The sequence below is a fragment of the Rhincodon typus genome, chromosome 27 (genome assembly GCF_021869965.1).
Source record: "Rhincodon typus isolate 14 chromosome 27, sRhiTyp1.1, whole genome shotgun sequence".
Taxonomy (NCBI): domain Eukaryota; kingdom Metazoa; phylum Chordata; class Chondrichthyes; order Orectolobiformes; family Rhincodontidae; genus Rhincodon; species Rhincodon typus.
Genome location: NC_063358.1, coordinates 34,248,993 through 34,269,553, shown reverse-complemented (window position 1 = coordinate 34,269,553; position 20,561 = coordinate 34,248,993). Strand labels below are relative to the sequence as shown.

At 38.7% G+C, this 20,561-nt stretch overlaps 1 protein-coding gene across 1 annotated transcript in view; it reads right to left on the bottom strand.

Moving 5' to 3' along the window:
* The window catches only part of grik3 (glutamate ionotropic receptor kainate type subunit 3), a 437,968-nt gene that overhangs the window by 230,894 nt on the left and 186,513 nt on the right, over positions 1-20,561 (bottom strand). Inside the window, exons 6-7 of the mRNA XM_048613095.1 lie at positions 8,907-9,080; positions 6,003-6,146 (exon numbers count right to left, since the gene is read on the bottom strand). Coding sequence (XP_048469052.1) covers positions 6,003-6,146; positions 8,907-9,080 — 318 coding nt within the window. The remainder of the gene's footprint in view (positions 1-6,002; positions 6,147-8,906; positions 9,081-20,561) is intronic.

Below are 20,561 nucleotides of genomic sequence, written 5' to 3'. Positions count from 1 at the left end.
TACACGGAGGTAATTGTACAGCAGCATAAATCATTACTCTCTATAACAGTAAATTTTAATTACACTCTCACAAGGAAATGATCCTAATTCTGTTTCCTTGTGGAATATGATTAATTAATCATTGCTGTTCTTTATCCAGTACCTACAACTCGCTCCATGAATCCCATTTGGCTCCGTGTACTGATTTATAGGCACAGCTATTGTGCCAGTCATGTATCTTGTTTCAGACTTTAATAAGATTATGTATATTGAGGACCTACACTATTGCTCAGATGTCATTTTGAAAAGAAAAGATGTTGTTTTCATCTCACCAGTTTTCATTGCAAGCTTCTTATCTCAAAGCCTTTGTAAGTATATGTGTATCTGTCATGAGTGGTTTGAGGAGAACACTAGCTGGAAATTATTAGAACTTCTTATTAACACTCTCATTAACCTTCTTCACCCACAGTTACGTTGAGTTTGCCAACCAGTAATGAAATATCAACTTAGGTTCATTCTGGACTCTATCTGTTAATGCACCTGCAGGTTTGTGACAGTAGCTGCACAGGGATGATGAATGAGTGTGCAGGGACACCTCCCTGAGATTACTGGCGGGGACTTGCAAAGCATCTAATGCTCAATTTATATGACAGAACTGTGGAAACAACATTGATATTCTGAATCAGAACTGTTTATAATGCAGTCTGCTAACACCGAAGTGAGGGCACACATGGATGAAGCAAAGTTGCAATTATGAACTTGTGATTAATATTGTGTTCCTGATGTATGTGTGGGACAATAATGTAGAAATTGTATTGTAGAGCTTCTTTAAGCAAGCTGAGACCTCAACCCATCTATGGATGGGACAAACTGGTCATTTATAATAGGTGGTTAAAGTTGGTTTTGTTTCACCTTGTCCCCTCAGAACCTGAACTGCTGAGATGAGCTTCTGACTTTTACATTTTATACCTTGTAGAAGCAAGGTAAAGAGGGCATATATAAATCAATGTAATGCTAAAATGAATAATAGTGTTACAGCCTACAGATTTTATTGTTGTCTCACTGTTTGAGAAAACATATAAAACATTCTTTCTTTTATAGATTCCAAAAGTCAATTTTAAAGAGAAGACCCTTTATAAACATCATTGATGTATCTGACATCATTAATGTTAGGAGTGTTGGTTAATATAAAACATCTCTACTTTTTACAATGTTTTTCCAAAAGTTGCTGCAGACATTTGAGACAATGTGGATAGAAATTCAGTGATCTGGCTCATGAAATGCACAACAAAGATCCATACTACAGTATTTTGTATTGGGTTTCCTCTTCACATAAAATTTGAAAGGATTTTGGAAGCAGACTGAAATCCTGGTAAAAAGAGTCCCTGTGGAGTAAAAGGTTAAGCTTCTTCTTTGATGCAGTATGCCTAACAGCAGCCCATTATTTGCCTTTCAGCAGTAGCAGCTTGCATATGTTACTGAGTGTTGTAATGTGACATGGAACACAAATAGTTTAAAATAACTAATGCAAGTGGACAGCCAGTTTGGAAATAAATTGAGAGGGGAAATTAAATTGAATGCATTCTTGATTTCAGCAAGTTTTCTTGTAATGTAATGTAATAGAACCTACAAGGGAACAGGCTATCCTAGATCTAGTCCTGTGTAATGAGACAGGAATAATTAATGATCTCACAGTTAGGATCTTCTCGGAAGGAGCGATCACAGTATGGTCGAATTTAAAATACAAATGGAGGGTGAGAAGGTTAAATCCAGTACCAATGTCCTGTGCTTAAACAAAGGAGACTATGATGGGATGAGGGAGGAGTTAGCTAAGATAAAATGGGAGCAAAAAAACTTTATGGTGGGGCAATTGAGGAACAGTGGAGGACTTCCAAAACAAATTTTTAACAGTGATCAGCAGAAGTATATTCCAGTGATAAGGAAGAACTGTAGGAAAAGAAATAGTCAACCATGGATGTCTAAGGAAATAAAGGAAAGTATCAGATTTTAAAAAAAATACATACAAAAAGGCAAAGATTAGTGGGAAACTAGTAGATTGGGAAATCTTTAAAGGCCAACAGAAAGCCACAAAAAAGTTATAAAGAAAAGTAAGATAGATTATGAGAGTAAACTAGCTCAAAATATAAAAACAGTCAGTAAAAGTTTCTATAAATATGTAAATCGTAAAAGAGTGTCGAAGGTAAACATTGGTCCTTTAGAAGATGAGAAGGCCAATTTAATAACTGGGAATGAGGAAATAGCCGAGGCATTAAACAGTTATTTTGTGTCGGTCTTCACAGTGGAAGACACAAATAACATGCCGAAAACTGATGGCAAGAAGGTTATAGCAGGTGAGGACCTAGAAACTATCATTATCACTAAAGAGGCAATGCTGGGCAAGATAATGGGGCTAAAGTTAGACAAGTCTCCTGGCCCTGATGAAATGCATCCCAGGGTATTAAAAGAGGTGATGGGGGAAATAGCAAATGCACTATTAATTATTTACCTAAATTCACTGGACTCTGGGGTGGTTCCCGCAGATTGCAAAACAGCCAATGTGACGCCACTGTATAAAAAAGGAAGTAGACAAAAAGCAGGTAACTATAGGCCAGTTAGCTTAACCTCAGTAGTGGGGAAAATGCTTGAATCTATCATTAAGGAAGAAATAGCAAGACATCTGGATACAAATTCTCCCACTGGGAACACCCAGCATGGGTTCATGAAGGGTAGGTCATGTTTAACTAATTTGGTGGAATTCTTTGAGGACATTACTTGCATGGTGGACAATGGGGAACCTGTGGATGTAGTGTATCTGGATTTCCAGAAGGCATTTGACAAGGTGCCACACCAAAGGCTGCTACATAAGATAAAGTTGTTTACAGATAATGTATTGGCATGGATAGAGGATTGGTTGACCAGTAGAAAGCAAAGAGTAGGGGTAAATAGGTATTTTTCTGGTTGGCGGTCAGTGGCTAGTGGTGTGCCTCAGGGATCAGTGTTGGGACCGCAATTATTTACAATTTACATAGATGATTTGGAGTTGGGGACTAAGTGTGGTGTGTCAAATTTTGCAGATGACACTAAGATGACTGGGAGAGCAAAGTGTGCAGAAGACACTGAAAGCCTGCAGAGGGATATAGATAGTCTAAGTGAGTGGGCAAAGGTCTGGTAGATGGAGTATAATGTTGACAAGTGTGAGGTTATCCATTTTGGTAGGAATAACAGCAAAATGGACTATGTTTTAAATGGTAAAAAATTGCAGCACGCTGCTGTGCAGAGAGACTTGGGTGTCCTTGTGCATGAATCGCTAAAAGAAGGATTGCAGGTGCAGCAGGTAATTAAAAAGGCAAATGGAATTTTGTCTGTCATTGCTCGAGGGATGGAGTTTAAAAACAAGGAGGCTATGCTGCAGCTGTATAGGGTCCTGGTGAGGCCACACCTGGAGTACTGTGTGCAGTTTTGGTCTCCTTACTTGCAAAGGGATATATTAGCACTGGAGGGGGTGCAGAGGAGATTCACTCGGTTGATTCCAGAGTTGAGAGGGTTGGACTATGAGGAGAGACTGAGTAGGCTGGGATTGTACTCATTGGAATTCAGAAGAATGAGGGGAGATCTTATAGAAATATATAAGATTAAGAAGGGAATAGATAAGGTGGAGGCAGGAGGTTGTTTCCACTAGCAGGTGAAACCAGGACTAGGGGGCATAGCCTCAAATTAAAGGGAAGCAGATGTAGGACTGAGGTCAGGAGGAACTTCTTCACCCAAAGGATTGTGAATGTGTGGAATTCCCTGCCCAGTGAAGCGGTTGAAGCTACCTGGCTGAATGTTTTTAAGGCAAGGCTAGATAAATTTTTGAACAGTAAAGGAATTAAGGGTTATGGTGAATGGGCGGGTAAGTGGAGCTGAGTCTCAAAGATCAGCCATGATCTTATTAAATGGCGGGGCAGGCTTGAGGGGCCGGATGGCCTACTCCTGCTCCTAGTTCTTATGTTCTTATGTTCTGTGTTCTTAGGTTCTGTGGTTTTTACTTTGCTTTGGACCCATTCTTGGGCATCTCTCATATTTATGGAATATTATATTTATGCCTGTGCAAATAATATTTGGAAGGATTCTTCCCGACTGGACATATTATAAGCTTTATTACATGAACAAACTGATGCTGCATGACAGAAGAGTTGTTGCTCTGAAGCCAGGAAGATCACAACTAATGTAAAGTAATGAACATTCATAAAGAGTTAACTGCTTTTGGGTTAAAACACATGATTTTCCATGCTTATCTAGGTGTGCTGTAGAGGTCACATTTATACCTGATATCAGCAGTGAGCACTCCCCAAATTAGGTGCATATTAGTTAGAATAGTCCTCCTCACAGCTTCTCCAAGTAACATATCTGGTTAAGCGTTTCATCTATCCCAAAAATTTTCACATGTAAATAGCTTCAAGTTTAAGTTGACTGCACAAAAGTGACTACTACAATCGAGTTAGCACATGTCAAATCAATTTACCCCACAGAACATCTACCAATCCAAAACAAAAACTGAAGTAGTAGTACCCAGGTAATAATAGCAGCAATTGTTTATGCCTTGGAGGACATTGGATAATGGTATTATTTTAAAATTCTAAAATCATACAGCACCATAAGAGCCTATTTGGCTTATCATGCCTCTTTGAAATTATTATCCAATTGGTCTCATTTCCTTTCTACACTGCCTTGCAAATTTAAACCCATCGATTATTTAGAAAATTCTGCTTTGAAAGATACTACACCATTATGCATAAAAAAATCTATCCTCGTGCCAATTCTGATTCTTTTGACAATCACCTTAAGTCTGTTATAAACCCTTCTACAAATGGGAGGGGTGAGCCAAATGGGGACAGTTTTTTTTTCTTTCTTATTTACATTATCACAGCCCATCATGCTTTTGAACACTCTGAACATTTCTGTCCTTACCCTTTTCTACCGTCAGGCCAGCTACTTCAGACTTTCTTGACTATCCAAGTAACTGAAGTCTTTCATCTTTGCTTCTATTATAGTGAATTTATTCATGCCTTTTACTGTCAAATCTTCATTACATGCTGGAGTTGAATCAGTGCTAAAGTGTCATCTTGATTAGTTGTTATGGGAGGAGATGTTGTTAAATTGATTAAAAGTTGATGAGTTTGCAATGGAAATTTTGCAAATTTTATCTGGTTACAGTTGTAAACCATACACCAAAGCCATGCCATTATGAGGATATAAACTTTATCCTTATTAAATTGAATTTAATTCAATGTCTGAGAAATAAAGACACCATATCAAAGAAGTATACTATGTCCATCTAGCATAGGACATAGATGCTATAATATACTTGCCTTTTCAGATAGCAAATGATCTTTTGCAAGTGAACGTGAATGTACTGCATGCATTCAGCTAGTTGTTAAATTAGTCTCTGAAAGTGGTAAGTATCTATATGTATAGATTACGGGCTTCCCTAAGTTTTCTTGCAGAGCTTAGGGGTTGAAGATTTTTTTGAAGTTGGCAAACAACCTTCATTTTTTTAAATCTTCTTTTCCAGAGAGATTACATGACATGAGTTTACGTTGGGGTTATCGAGAGAAGGATGGGGTTGATAGTGTCTGAAAATTACAGCATGCCCAAGTGGGATAGCCCCAGTGGAGCTTCTCATGACCATTTTTTTTTTGTACATTTTGATGTCAAACCACCACACAATCCAATTCATAATCTACTATCAATGGCATATTCAGTGGAATGTTAGCTTGTGGCTTTGCATTGCCTCTAATGGTCTGTACAGGCCAAATTCATCGTGAATTCATGGCATCTTTTTTATTATTGTCTAGTTATTAAGATGAGATTGTGTTGGTCAAAATACTCTTCAATTAGATTTGGACTATTATTTCTGAATTGAAATGATTATATCTGTGTTCTGTTGATTTAGGGACCATGATTGATTCATGAATGCAAGTTGTAGATTATACTCAGGTCTAATGAACATAAGATAGGCATGAACATCGCCTGCATGTTACCTCTTTTATGAAGTTCATGAAGCGGCTTCCAAATCTCCAGGGCTTATGTCTATGGCATTGCAAAGAGTTAACAGTCATCTGAGGTGCTCGCTGATAGGACATTGATACAATATGAACCGCATCATATGTCAGAGCAGCATCTGTCTGAAATAAATGTGAAAACTGCTTAAGTTGATTTCTCGGAATGCCTGTGATTTGTGCAGAGCATATTAGACCCAATTTGACTTCTGGCTGTTTGACAACTCAGCTATATGCTAACACACTGCAGATATTATAATTTACTTTAACAATACTTCAAACCACAAATTAATCTGTCAACTCTGCTACTTTGAGCAGTCCTATTCACAATATTGTATAACTTGAAAAGGTTGTTTGTATGTTTAATAGAAACCATGGTGACCAACTGTCATCCGCTGTTTTGTTCTCGACATTTACAGGCGTGCATGTATTATCCAGATGAATTTGGAAAGCCACTTCGTCATTTTGCTCACTTTTGAAATTTCAGAACAAATAAATATAATCAATCAGAAAACAGTGGCTTATTTAAAGTTAAGTCTTTTCATTGTGTGGGATTGTATGAAATTGCTTGTGTTTTGATTACCTTCCTACTTGCTTTCACCCTGAATTGGAAGCGTGTTGTGATGGGTTTGGGGATGGTGAAGGATTATTCTGGGAATGAAGACTCCCTTGAACACTGTTACATCTATGGCGTGCATGCCCAACTTTGAGCCTGGCCACAGTGCAATACCTCACTCCTTTGCAAATGTCTGCAGCAGAGCATTTCTCTGATATAGTAGGAACTGCAGATGCTGGAGAATCTGAGATAACAAGGTGAAGAGCTGGATGAACACAGCAGGCCAAGCAGCATCAGAGGAGCAGGATAGCTGACTTTCGGGCCTAGACCCTTCTTCAGAAAGCCTTCTTCTTCCAAGCTGATCCTTGTACCCAGTTAGTGCATTAAGAAAGTATTCATACTGGCACATAATCCATTAGTGACTCCAGTTAGTTCATGGAAATGATATCTATTTACATAGTACTCAGAATTACTTGCAGGAACAGTTTGGAGTAACGTCATTGATATTATGATGTACAAAAATAACACATTTTCCATTTTGGAAAGCAGGACAAGGGAGCCAGAGAGTTTTTCATGACTAGAAGCGTACAAATACTGAGCAAAACTATTGACATCAATCCATATCCACTTCATTTATGATTAAATGATTAAAATTGAGGACTGAGTTTACCTTTACTTGGGGATTAAAGTGCTTACCATTTATAGTTCCTTGCTTTGGAGTCACTTTTCCCTTTTTGAGAATAAAGTGTGGTATCGTAAACCAGCTCAGTATCACTACCCTAAGATTGGCCAATTGGTGAGCCTATTTCAATAGTTTGGTCTTACATTTATTTATTTTGGGAAAACTTTAATTTTAGATATGTTGAATGTAGAGCATTGTATATTGCGGTTAATGGACAGTTAGCTAACATTATACCAGGGATGGGAGTATTTACCAGCCACTTCACAGAAAGAGAAGGAAGTAGATTTTTGAAAATGGTTGCTCTCCTTAATCTAACAACTACATTTTCATATAGCACCTCTAATGTAGGGAAAAAACGAAGCAACTTCAGGCTAGGCAAAATCCAAGCCATGAAACAGATAATAGAAAGAGTAATTTTTTTAGACAGAGAGTGGTTCATGTGTGGGATGAACTTCCAGAGGATGTAATGGATGCAGGTACAGTTACAATGTTTGGAGGGATGTGGACCAAGCGTGGGCAGGTGGGACTAGTTTAGTTTGGGATTATGGTCAGCATGGATTAGTTGCACTGAAGGATCTGTTTCCACGCTGTATGACTCTATGACTCGACATAATATCCAAGTTTGCTGATAGCATAAAGCTATGTTGAAATCTAAATTGTGAAGAGTATACAAAGGCTATAGAGCCAACTTAAGTGAATGGGCGACAAGGTGGCAGATGAAGGATAGTATGTGGAAGTGTGAAGTGATTCACTTTGTTCATAATAGATAAGAAGAATCATTTTTAAACAGCATGAAACAGCATGTTGTTATAAAATGAGACTTAGTTGTGCTTAATAAAAGAATTACATAAACTGAGCATGTAGGTAAAGTGAGCAGCCGGTAAAGAAATTAACAGGGGTCTATGTTTCCAAGGGCATTGCCATACAAGAGTAGGGATGTTTTATGACAATTGTACTGAGATTTAATAAGGTCTCACTTCAAGTACTGAGTGCACGTCTTGGCCTCCATAGCTAAGAAGTTATATAATTGCCTTGAGGTGACATAGTAAATTCCAGTAAATTTGGATACTGGGAAGAAAATTTTTTCCCTATGATCAAGGTTGAGTAAATTGAGCGTGTGCTTTCTAGATTTTAGAAAAGGAGTGAACTCACAGATGATTCTGAAGGGAGCTATCAGTGTAGAGACTGAGAGGTTGTTTTCCCTGTTGGAGGGGTCCTAGTATATGGGGGTACCTTCTTAGCATGTGTAATTAGTCACTGAGGACTGAGATGAGGAGAAATGTCTTCGCTCAGAGAGTTGTGAATCTTCGGAATTCTATATCCTAGTAGTCACAGATGATTGATCATTGAGTAAGTTTGAAATGGGAATAGATAGATTTTTGGTCTCTCAGTAAATACGTTACATAGGGAATAGGTAGGAAAGTGGATTAGCCATGTTAACTGGGAAAATAGATTTAGTGGTTATATAGCCTTTTCCATCTATGTTTTGTCATCATAAATATTCCAGAGAAATAGTTGTACAAAAGTGGATAACATTAGGATTTATATTAATATGATTGTGATTTATTTATCACAATTAAGAAAATTGGCATCCTTATCTATAAACCTTTGAACTCCGAGCGCTCGATCTTTTGAAAACCCGTCGTACCGTCATAATTCCATCAAGTAGGCCAGAATCTGCACTGGGAGATGCTTGGAGTCGCTCCATGGACCACTTTTCAATGATAGAAGCTACATGCGGGTTTTCTGTATTTAAAATTCGGAATCCTGTCATGTTTACCCCACAGTAGCGATAGGAATCTAAGTCGAGGGCGAAGAGATCCTGTGAACGAGAGAGCAAGTCCTACATTATGGCATTTCACACGCTGAATCTAATGAATAGTTGTACTGTCTCCTTTGTTTTCACTGCAGCCGCCTTCTATCAAAGATGCACTCGAGTGCTTTTCTGCTCAACATTCTTTCAGCTGCATTGATCAATATTGTGTGCCATGTAAAACTCTCCAGAGCTAAACCTTAACCCCTATAAGAATCTGCTCTACATTGTGTCATCTCAGTTGCAAAGAAAAAGAAACAGGTTTGAATCAGCTTACAAATAATAATAAGAATGCTGCACCATTAATTGTGCCTGTTAATAGTACTGTCATGGGCGATGAAAGAGTTGGCATTTGTTTTAAGTTTAATTCAGCCGAATACTGAGAATGTTCTTTCAAACATTGCTTCATTTCTCTTTCAATCGATGCTGCATTTGATCCATGGTCCATGAAAAATAGACCTTTAGACAAATAGTAAACCAGTCAATCTTTTTTTTAAACAGACAAAATTCCTCTGCTGATGAGCAAGTTGAGGTTCGGACTTGCCTGATTATCTGTCGGATTGTGAGTAAATGCTTATGAGAATAGGAGGTTGGTGAGATGTGCACCAGAAATATGTTGAGAATGACTGAATGCTGAAAATCTGAAATAATAGTTGAAGAAACTGGAAATGCATGTGGAAGCATATGAAGATGCGAAGAAGTAAAAGGGAACCAACATAAATTAACCATCTTTGCATGCTGCACCTTTCCAGTTTATTCCCTGCACTCTTTTCTCATCAATATTCTCCTTCTTTCTCTTTTAATAGTATTCTTTTCTTTCTGCAGCATAACTGAATGGACTTTGAACTCCCTCTACTATAAAGTGTTATGAGATCCTGAATGTTGCTAGGCTATTTTGGGGGTGGGGCCAATGAAATATAGAAACATAGAAGATAGAAGCAGGAAGAAGCCATTCGGCCATTTGGTATGCTCCACTAATCTTCACGATCATGGCTGATCGTCCAACTCAATAGCCTAATCCTGATTTCTCCCCATAACCTTTGATCCCATTCACCCAAGTGCTTTATCTAGTCACCTCTGGAATACGTTCAATGTTTTGGCATCAATTACTTCCTGTGGTAATTAATTCCACAGGCTCACCACTCTTTAGGTTAAGAAATGTCTTCTCCTCTCTCATAAATTGTCTACCCTGAATCCTCATACTGTGACCTCTGGTTCTGGACATACCCACTATCGGGAACATCCTCCCTGCATCTACCCTGTCCAGTGCTGTTAGAATTTTATTAGTCTCTATGAGATACACCCTGATTTGTCTGAACTCCAGCAAAAACAATCCCAACCTTGTCAATCTCTCCTCATAAGTCAGACCCACCATCCCTGGAATCAGCCTGGTAAACCTTTGCTGCACTCCCTCCAGAGCAAGGAAGAAGACACCCAGCAGCCCAAGCCATATCCTTTTCTTACCTGACATGAATGGCAAGCAGAAATTGCAAAACACTGATTGAGACAGAGACCCTAGCTAATTGCACCCAGAGATAGGAGTGCCAGTGCACCGCCCACGCTCAGACAATTGGTACAACTGAATCTAAGTGATGAGAGTGTCTCCTATGCTTGGGACCCAGGGTTAGTCCTGTGTTGCCTCCTTTGGGAAAGATCTGCCATATTAAATGTCAGCCGGGCTCTTAAATGGGCAGCAGCAGACTCAACCGAGGATCAAGGACACCAAGTCTGGAAATTCCAACCCCACCTCTCCACCACCAAGAGCTCCCATCCAGTCAAACACTAGCAGATTTGAATGACAGGCAGTATCATTAGAAGAATGGTCATAGCTACTGGTAATGCATTCACCAGAGGACCAGGATTAACAAGGGATCCAAGCCATAAGTAATTCAGGGCAGGGCAGGGTTCACTTAGGTGGATGGCAGCCACGGCAAAGGGGTGGCCATCAGAAGGGTGCCTGCTTTTCTCACTTTATCGAATAGCAGAGTAGACACAATGGGCTGAATGTCCTAACCCTGCTCCTATATCTTAAGGTCTTGGATCCTGTGAACAGGTACTTGCTGCACATGACTATTTCTCCGCCAACCATAGGCTGAGTACTATTGGCACAGAATGAGTATTAATTGCTCACTTAAGGGCTTAGTTGACACAGATCCAGGAAGGATGCCCTTGGACTTAATCAGGGCAGAGATGAAAACAGTGTGTTCCCCACCTCATAGACTCCACGCAATTAAATGCACCAGAAACCACCAAACCTGCCTTCAGGGTGGATTTTAAATTCTGTCCAAGGTAATTCAGTTACACTATGGTTCGCGTCTAAAATCATCCGGATCTATACACCTACCCTACTCTGACCTGAACCAACTAATTTAACAGTGGGACGTTCATTCTCTACGTTTACCTTAGCTTTCTATCTAAGTTCCAATGTGTTGGGTTTGCAAACCCTTGAGATAATGGACTGAGGCAGACCAACTAGAGGAACTGGTGACTCAATGCAAACCATAATTCATTTACCGCTTTTTGCTCCTTCTTTAAGTTTCTCCCTCCTAAAGAGACGGATTTAATAATTCATACAAAATTGTGCAATAGATAAGAAGCATGTTGTTTAACTGTCGGTTGTGAGTCTGATGAACTTTGGCCTGTTTATGTTTCAAAATAGTCTGGTAAAGTCAGAGAAGACATTAGAATAATATGCATTAATACCATTTGAAGTAGCGAAGAAATTAACTGACATTTTAAATTACCTAAAGAGTGAGCAATTCTGAGAAATTTAAATTTTATATTTCAATAGATTACAATTTCCAAAAGTCCTTAAAAAATCACTGTAACCTACATATTTAATTTCCTTTTGTCTTCACCCCCATTCTCATCCCAAACACAATTTTTCCTAATCACCTACACTCTTGTTCTCAGTCCCTCTGTTTTTCACATTAGAAAGGAAACAGAAGCAAATAATTTAGCAATTCATTTGGCATTATGGGATGAGTAAAATGCCTTTGAGTCAGGAAGCAATGAGATAGTGTTGTGGTCCCTTTTGTCTTGTTCTTTATTTCAACAATGAGGGAGGGTAATAGGGAAATCTAATCTAGTCTGTTAAGCTTGTTGAAACCCTTATTGATCCAATAAATGTTTCCCTGTGATTGCCACTCAATGAATGTTTTATCTGCTCTAATATGGTAAACACACACAAATGGCACAATACCAAAGCCTCAGGAAACAAACCGAGATCAATGTTTTCATATTGAATGTACCTTTGAGATTCCTACACTTGTCAGACATAGTCCTTTGTGCTTCATTTAGAAAATTGTGGATAATCCTGTCTACTATTCTGTTTCATAATGTTCTATGTGGAAAAAAAAGCAAACAGGAAGATATTTATACAGATCTTGCATATTAGATCAGATGGATGCCTTTCACTTCAAAAAGTACCAAATCCCTGACCAAGTTATTTTCTCAGATGATTTTACATAATACCAATCAGAGAGGCCACATCTCTTGTAAGAAGTAAGAAATGCTTTTATATTTTATCAGTAGCCCACTGGAAGTATTAAAAGAATGTTTTGGGCTGTTCAGCAATGCACTTAAATCCAAAACAGCTCAAGTAGATTTTTGAATTTGACTATCATGCATAATTCTCTCAAATTAGATGAAATTAGATTTAAAGACCTTTTTAACAGACATGAAATCTGATCAGCTGCCTACTCACCCACCCCCACCTCCCCCCTCAACCATACATATCTTTCCAATGGCTCAAGGAGATAACTGTCTTTGTTTATTGTTTATCTAATTTATTGACCAACCAGTAACTGGAATCTTTAAATAGGAGGTGCATAGTGTGAAAAGTATTCTGTTTTTTATAAGATAAAAGAATGCATCGGAGTGGATTATTCCATGAAAAGATTCAGACTGAACTGAAAAGGGAGGCAAATGATAACATTAGGACCAATAATGTTGAGAACTATAGAAAGCATAGTGGAAAATTGAAAAGGAAATATAAGAAATGTCAAACAGACATTCTGAAAAGCAACAGATACAAAAAGGGGGTTGTGGAGATGTATGGAGAGGGCAACACTAGAGAGTGGAGAGTTTAACTGAAAGGACAAAAGTGGGATAATTTAAACATCTTGCCTTTCTAGGATAGTGGAATAGGTGTTGTAGAAACAGAGTTGAAAATAGTGACAGAGTTAACCGTAGAAAAGTAATGATCTTGGCAAAAATTAGTAGTCCTTAAGTTATTAGATTCTATATAAATAGGCTGTTGGAAGAAGTTGAAGAGACAATTGTAGAGTCTCTAATTGTTCAATTCTTCTTAAATAAGAGCCAGGAGCAGGAGTAGACCATCTGGCCCTTCAAGCCCAGTCTACCATTCAATAAGATCATGGCTGATCCCTTCGTGGACTCAGATCCACTAATCCACCCTCTCACCATAAACCTTATTTCCTTTACTGTTTAAAAAAAATTATCTATCTTAGCTTTAAAAACAATCAATGAGGAAGCCTCAACTGCTTCACTGGGCAGGGAATTCCACAAATTCACAACCCTTTGGATGAAGAAGTCCCTCCTCAATTCAGTCCTAAAACAGCTCACCCTCATTTTGAGGCTATACCCTTTTGTTCTAGTTTCACCTGCCAGTGGAAACATCCTCCCTGCTTTTATCTTACCTATTGCCTTCATAATTTTATATGTTTCTATAAGGTGTCCCCTCATTCTTCTCAATTCCTATGACTATAACCACAGTCTACTCAGTCTGTCCTCAAACCTGTCAACTCCAGAATCAACCTAGTGAACCTCCTCTGCACCTACTCCAGTGCCAGTACATCCTTTCTCAAGTAAGACTAAACCTGCACACAGTACTCCAGGTGTGGCCTCACCAGCACTCTGTACAACTACAGCATAACTTCCCTGCTTTTATACTCTATCCCTCTAGCAATGAATGACAAAATTCCATTTGTCTTCTTAATTACCTGTTGCACCTGCAAATCAACCTTTTGCGATTCATGTACAAGGACACCCAGGTCCCTCTGCACAGCAGCATGCTGCAATTTTTTACAATTAAAGTAAAGTCCCTTTTACTGTTATTCCTACCAAAATGGATGACTTCACATTTATCAAAAATGAATTCCATCTGCTAGACCTTCACTCACTCACTTAAACTATCTATATCCCTCTGCAAGCTTTCAGAGTCCTCCGCATACTTTGGTCTACCACTCATCTTAGTGACATCTGCAAACTTTGACAAATTACACCTGGCCCCAACTCCAAATCATCTATGTAAATTGTAAAAAATTGCAGTCCCAACACTGATCCCTGAGGCACACCACTGGTCAATGATCGCCAACCAGAAAAGCACTTATTTATCCCCATTCTTTGCTTTCTGTTAGTCAAACAATCCTCTATCCATGCTAATACATTGCCCATAATACCGTGCACCTTTATCTTGTGCAGCAACCTTTTGTGCGGCACCTTGCCGAATACCTTTTGGAAATCCAGATACACCACATCTACTGGGTTCCTGTTGACCACCACGCTCTTAATATTTTCATAAAATTCCAGTAAATTAGTGAAACATGACCTGCCTTTCACGAACCCATGCTGCATCTGCCCAATGGGACAATTTCTATCTAGATGTCTTGGCAATTCTTCCTTGATGATAGATTCAAGCATTTTCCCAACTACAGAAATTAAGCTAACCGACCCATAATTCCCCATCTTTTGTCTTCCTCCTTTTTTTAAACGGTAGTATCACATTTACTGTTTTCCAATGTGCTGGAACTGCCCCAGAGGCAAGCGAAGTTTGAAAAATTACCACGAGCGCATTTGTTATTTCTCTCGCCATCTATTTTAGTACACTGGGATGCATTCCATCAGGGCCAGGAGACTTGTCTACCTTTAGCTCCATGAGCTTGCCCGACACTACTTCTTTCATGATAATGATTGTGTCGAGGTCCTCACCTACCTTAGTCTCTTTGTCATCAAGTACTGACAAGTTATTCATGTCTTCCACTGTGAAGACCAACACAAAATACCTGTTCACTGCCTCGGCTATCCCGTCATTTCCCGTTATTAAATCCCCCTTCTCATCTCCTAAAGGACAAATGTTTACCTTAGCCACTCTTTTTCATTTTATATGAAAATGAGCCCCAGGACAGGAGAGCCATCGATGTATTACTAATAGACATACTATCAATCAGGAGATAGTGGATAGGTGAATGCACTGCAAGAATAATGCGAACTAAGTTCTGGCAACACATTCCTCATCAGGAGAAATATTCCAAGGCCATATTCCCATCTCAAGATTTAGCTGAGGGGTGCAAAGATCAAAATCCATTTATATTATTTTCTGAAATATTCAATGACATTGAAATCATTTCTTGTGATCATTACCAAGCAATGTTTTCTTTAGTTCATAGTCAATTAAGTTCATTGATAATATCATAGACAAGAATCATTCTGGATACCTATAGCTTTGCACTTCTGTCACAGTCATAGAATCCCTACAGTACAGAAAGAGGCTAATTTGGCCTATTGTGTCAATACTGACCCTCCAAAGATCATCCCTCCTAGGCCCAGCTCCCGAACCTATCCCTGTAACCCTGCATTTCCCATGACTAAACCACCTAGCCAGCAAATCCCTGGACACTAGAGGGCAAATTAGCATAGTCAATCCACCTAACCCGTACATCTTTGGACTATGGGTGGAAACCGGAGCATCTGATGGAAAACCACATTGACACAGGGAGAATGTGCAAACTCCACACAGACAGTCACCCCAAGGCTGGGATCATACCCAGGTCCCTGGCGCTGTGAGGCTGCATTGCTAACGACTGTGCCACCGTGGCGCCCTTAAACCTCCATATTTCAAAGATTCTCAACAGTATCTCTTATTTCCTCTAATTACCTTAATCAGATGAATTTGACTAAACAATTTCTCTTCATATAAACGCAAAATAAAATTCTTAAAAAATATATTTTGCTTTCGGAGTTTCATAATGCATGAAGCATAAATTTCCATAACTGTACAGACAGCTGGCAGAACAAGTACTCCAAGGGTTAAAGTACCATGTAAAATCCACCTGCCATACTGCCTAGTCAAAGGATTGCATTGAGTCCTGCCAGCTGGCAGCCGCTTCATAAACCTACGCCAAGCTCCTGAACACAATGCTTTGACTATCAGCGTGGGACCATTCTGAAACATTCAGCTTAACATAAAAGTCCAATTCATTTGGGCCCCATGAGTCTGGTTCTGTGCAAGAACATTAACCAAAGGAGACAAGTAGGGAAGCTTCGCTCGGCTCACTGGAAAAATGTAAAGTAACAATCTTGGTGCCATAAATTTATTGTTACTGAGCTGTCACAGAACGTGAGGTAATTTGGATTTAAGCCAAACAAATCTTATTCAGACAAACTTAAAATACTCCACACTTTCATCTGAAGAGAGTACCTTGCCATCATGAAGGAAACATAACTCACAAAGGATTATTGTCAACAATTAACATTGTTTTTGTTTAACAGTGCTTTTTAAGTACATGATCGAAAACGTCGAGTTGTGATGATATTGCCTTGGGAAATGACTGTCTGAAATAATGAATCCATAAACATGAGAGAGGCTAAACACAGAAATACATACATTATCAGACCATAAGACGTAAGAGCAGAAGTAGGCCATTCAGCCCAAGTCTACCCTGTCATTCAATGAAATCATGGCTGATCTGAACCCTCAACTCCAGTTTCCAGCATTTTATACATGATTCCCTTATGAATTAAAAATTTGATTATCTCAATTAACCCAGCCTCTACAACCTATTGTAACAAAAAACTTCACAGATTCACTACACTCTGGTAGTAGAAACTCATCATCACCATCTTAAATATGCAACCTCATATTCTGACATTATGTTCTCTGGTCCTAAACTCTCTCACAAGGGGAAACAACCAAACTATACGGTCAAGTGTCCTAAGAATCTTGCATGTCTTCAGCCTTTCTCCATTTAAATAATATTCAGGTCCTCTATTCTTACTGCCAAAGTGCATAACCTTATATTTTCCCACAGTATATTCCATCTGCAAAATTTTTGCCTACTCACTTAATCTGTTTATAATTCTCCACATGAAGGTGATGCCTTCTCAACCTTGTCCCTCACTTGAAGTGTGGTGACCCTCAGTCATCTCTGTCTAATGAGACAGCAGGCCTATGGTTCCCTGGGACTATGGTGACTTTATTATATACCTCTGCAGACTCCTCGTACCATCCTCAGCACTTTCCTTCCCACCTATTTTTGTGTCATCCGCAAATTTGGCCAGAATACATTCACTTTCCTCATCCAACTCAATCATACATATCATAAAAAATTGTGACCCTGGATCTGACCCCTGTGGCACTCAACTAGTCACAGGTTCCCACTCTGAAAGTGCCCCTCTATGCTTTTTAATGTTAATCAAGCCTCTATCCATGTTGATGTACTACCTCCAGCCTTCTGAATATCCAAATATGTCATATGCACTGCTTCCTCTTTATCTATTTTGTTTGTTGCTTCCTCAAAGAATTTTAATAGATTTGTTCGGAAAGATTTCCCCTTCATTAAGCCATGATGACTCTGTTTGTTCTGCTAATGCATCCTTCATAATAGACTCTAATATGTTCCCAATGGCAGACATTAGGATAACTGGTCTATAGTTACCTAATTTGTCTCCTTTCCTTTTCAAATAAACGTGTTACCTTGTCAGGTTTCTAGTCCTCTGGGATTTTTTCCAGAATCTAAGGATTCTTGGGCATTTACTATCAGAGCACCTATTATTTCTGTAGCTACTTCCTTTAATATCCTAGGATGCATCCCATCAGTTCCAGGGAACCTACTGCTCTTTACCCAATAATTTTCTTAGCACTTTGTCTCTTGTGGTAGTGATTGCATGTATTTTCTCTCCTTTTTAAGGCCTGATTCTTCAGTAATTTTGGAATACTATTTGTGTATTCTACAGTGAAGATTGATGCAAAGTACTTGTTCAACACCTCTGCCATTTCTTGGTTTCCCATTATTATTTCCCCAGACTTATTCTGTAATGGGCATATGTTCACTTTGGCCACTCTCTTCTTTTTCATATTTTAAACAAAGCTATTGCTGTCCATCTTAAAATTACTTGCAAGTTTACCTCCACATTTTATCTTTTCTCTTTTTATTTCCTTTTTTGGCTGTCATTTGTTGGTCTTTAAAACATTCCCAATGCTCTAGCTTACCACTAATCTTTGGCATGCTTGTTCAATTTTGTTTCAGTTTGATGCCATGCATTATTTCTCTAGTTAGCCATGATTGGCTTCTCCCATTTCTAAAATCTTTCTTCCTCCTAGGTCTTTTCTGTTAAACTCCTTTCCCAGTCTACTCCAGCCAGCTCTGCCCTCATTCTTTTGTAATTACCCTTATTCAAGCTTAATGGACTCAAATTTCTCTCTTCTCAAGCTGACTGCTAAATTTTAACATTTATAGTCACTTTTTATGAGGGATGTTTTTACAATAATATGTTATTAAACGTGCCTCATTACACGTCACCAGATCCAACGTAGTCTGATCCTTAATAAAAATGGAAAAAACTGCAGATGCTGTAATTCTGGAACAAAAACAGAAGTTGCTAGAAAAGCTCAGCAAATCTAGCAGCATCTGTGAAGAAAATATCATAGTTAATGTTTCGCGTCCAGTGACCCTTCCTTAGAACAGTTCTGAGGAAGGGCCACCGGACCCGAAATTTTAACTCTGATATTTTTCTTCACAGATGCTGCCAGACCTGCTGGGCTTTTCCAGCAACTTCTGTTTTTGTAGTCTGATCCTTATTTGTATCCATAACATATTGTTCCAGAAAACTGTCCCAAATACGCTTTATGAATTCTTCTTGTGGCTACCTCTGCTAATTTGATTTTCCCAGTCTGCATATAGATTAAAGTCATCCATGATTAATGACGCCTTTGTTACATATCCTCTTTATCTCCTAGTTTTTCCTCTGTCCTACCATATAAGGAATATTAGGGGGCCTATACATTACTCCTACCACAGTCTTCTGCCATGTTTTCTTTTTTGCTTCCACCTATATAGATTCTAAGCCTTTAAATCCAAGATAATTTCTTGCTGTCATACTTATTTCATCCCATATCAACAATGCTATCCCACCACCCTTTCCTTCCTTCCTGTCATCTTGAAAGGCTACACACCCCTAAATATTTACTTCCCATCTTGCTGCACCGCCAAGTTAACTTTCTGTGCCATTTGTACAAGTTCAGCAAGTTTCTCTTAACATCAACAATTACTAATCTATTTGTACGCTTCCAAACACAACTTAGAAATTCGTTTATGCAAAATGATGGTGTGATTACACAACGGTTTACTTTAAAGTACATATCTTGCCAAGCATACCATTCACCTTTCTCTACCTGCCCTCTAAATTACCACAGACTTTCTCAGCTGCTGTTCTTTTTTCTCATTTTCCCTCTTTATTCTTGTGAAAAATTAATGACTTTTCTAACTTTATTCAATTCTGATAAGAGGTCATCAACCTGAGACATTAACTCTTTTTCTCCATCCACAGATGCTATCAGACTTGCTGAGTATTTCCAACATCTGCTGTTTTTTCTTATTTCAAACTTCCAGCATCTGCAGTATTTTGCTTCCTTATTTGTACCATTGACAGGGTGTTGGCTGAATGGCTAATATGTGGTACAGATTAACACCATGAGTGTAGATTCCCTTCCTGTTCTGGGTGTGATAGAGCTTGGAATTGCTTCCTGACATCATCCCTGAGAGTGGAAGCTAATAGTGAATTACGGCTGACAAAAAAATGTTCATGACTAAGACAATGAGCCTTCATATAAAGCATACACGAATGAATGAAATTTGTAGAAATTTCATCAACATCTATCTACTTGACTGAAGTGAAAATAGCAATCAGATCTATCCAATAAAATATGAAAACAGATATTCAATTCAATTGACATTTTAACTGATAAAATGTAGTTATTAGAAAGTAGGATCATGAAATGTTGCCCTCTAATTGACCTGCACTTGCTATTTAAAGCTATCGGATTGTGGCCTGCGCTTTACTGAACTTTCAGTTTACCTTAGTACAGATAATTTTATATTGTGAGTAGTTAATGATCACTCTTATAAATTTAATTTACTTAAGTGACCCTTGCATATAACAGTTTGAGTCCAACTAATTGATGAGAAAGTATTAATGGTCTCCTTGTATTTAAATGTATTTGACTTCCTCATCAAGATCTTTCACAAATGGATAGGATAAATACACCAGGTCTTTTCCCTGGAGTGGGAGAGTCCAAAACTAGAGGGCATAAGTTTAAGGTGAGAGGGGAAAGATTTAAAAGGGAACTAAGGGGCAATTGTTTCGAGGAGAAGGTGGTGCATGTATGGAATGAGCTGTCAGAGGAAGTGGTGGAGGCCAGTACAATTACAACATTTAAAAGGCATCTGGATGAGTATATGAATAGGAACG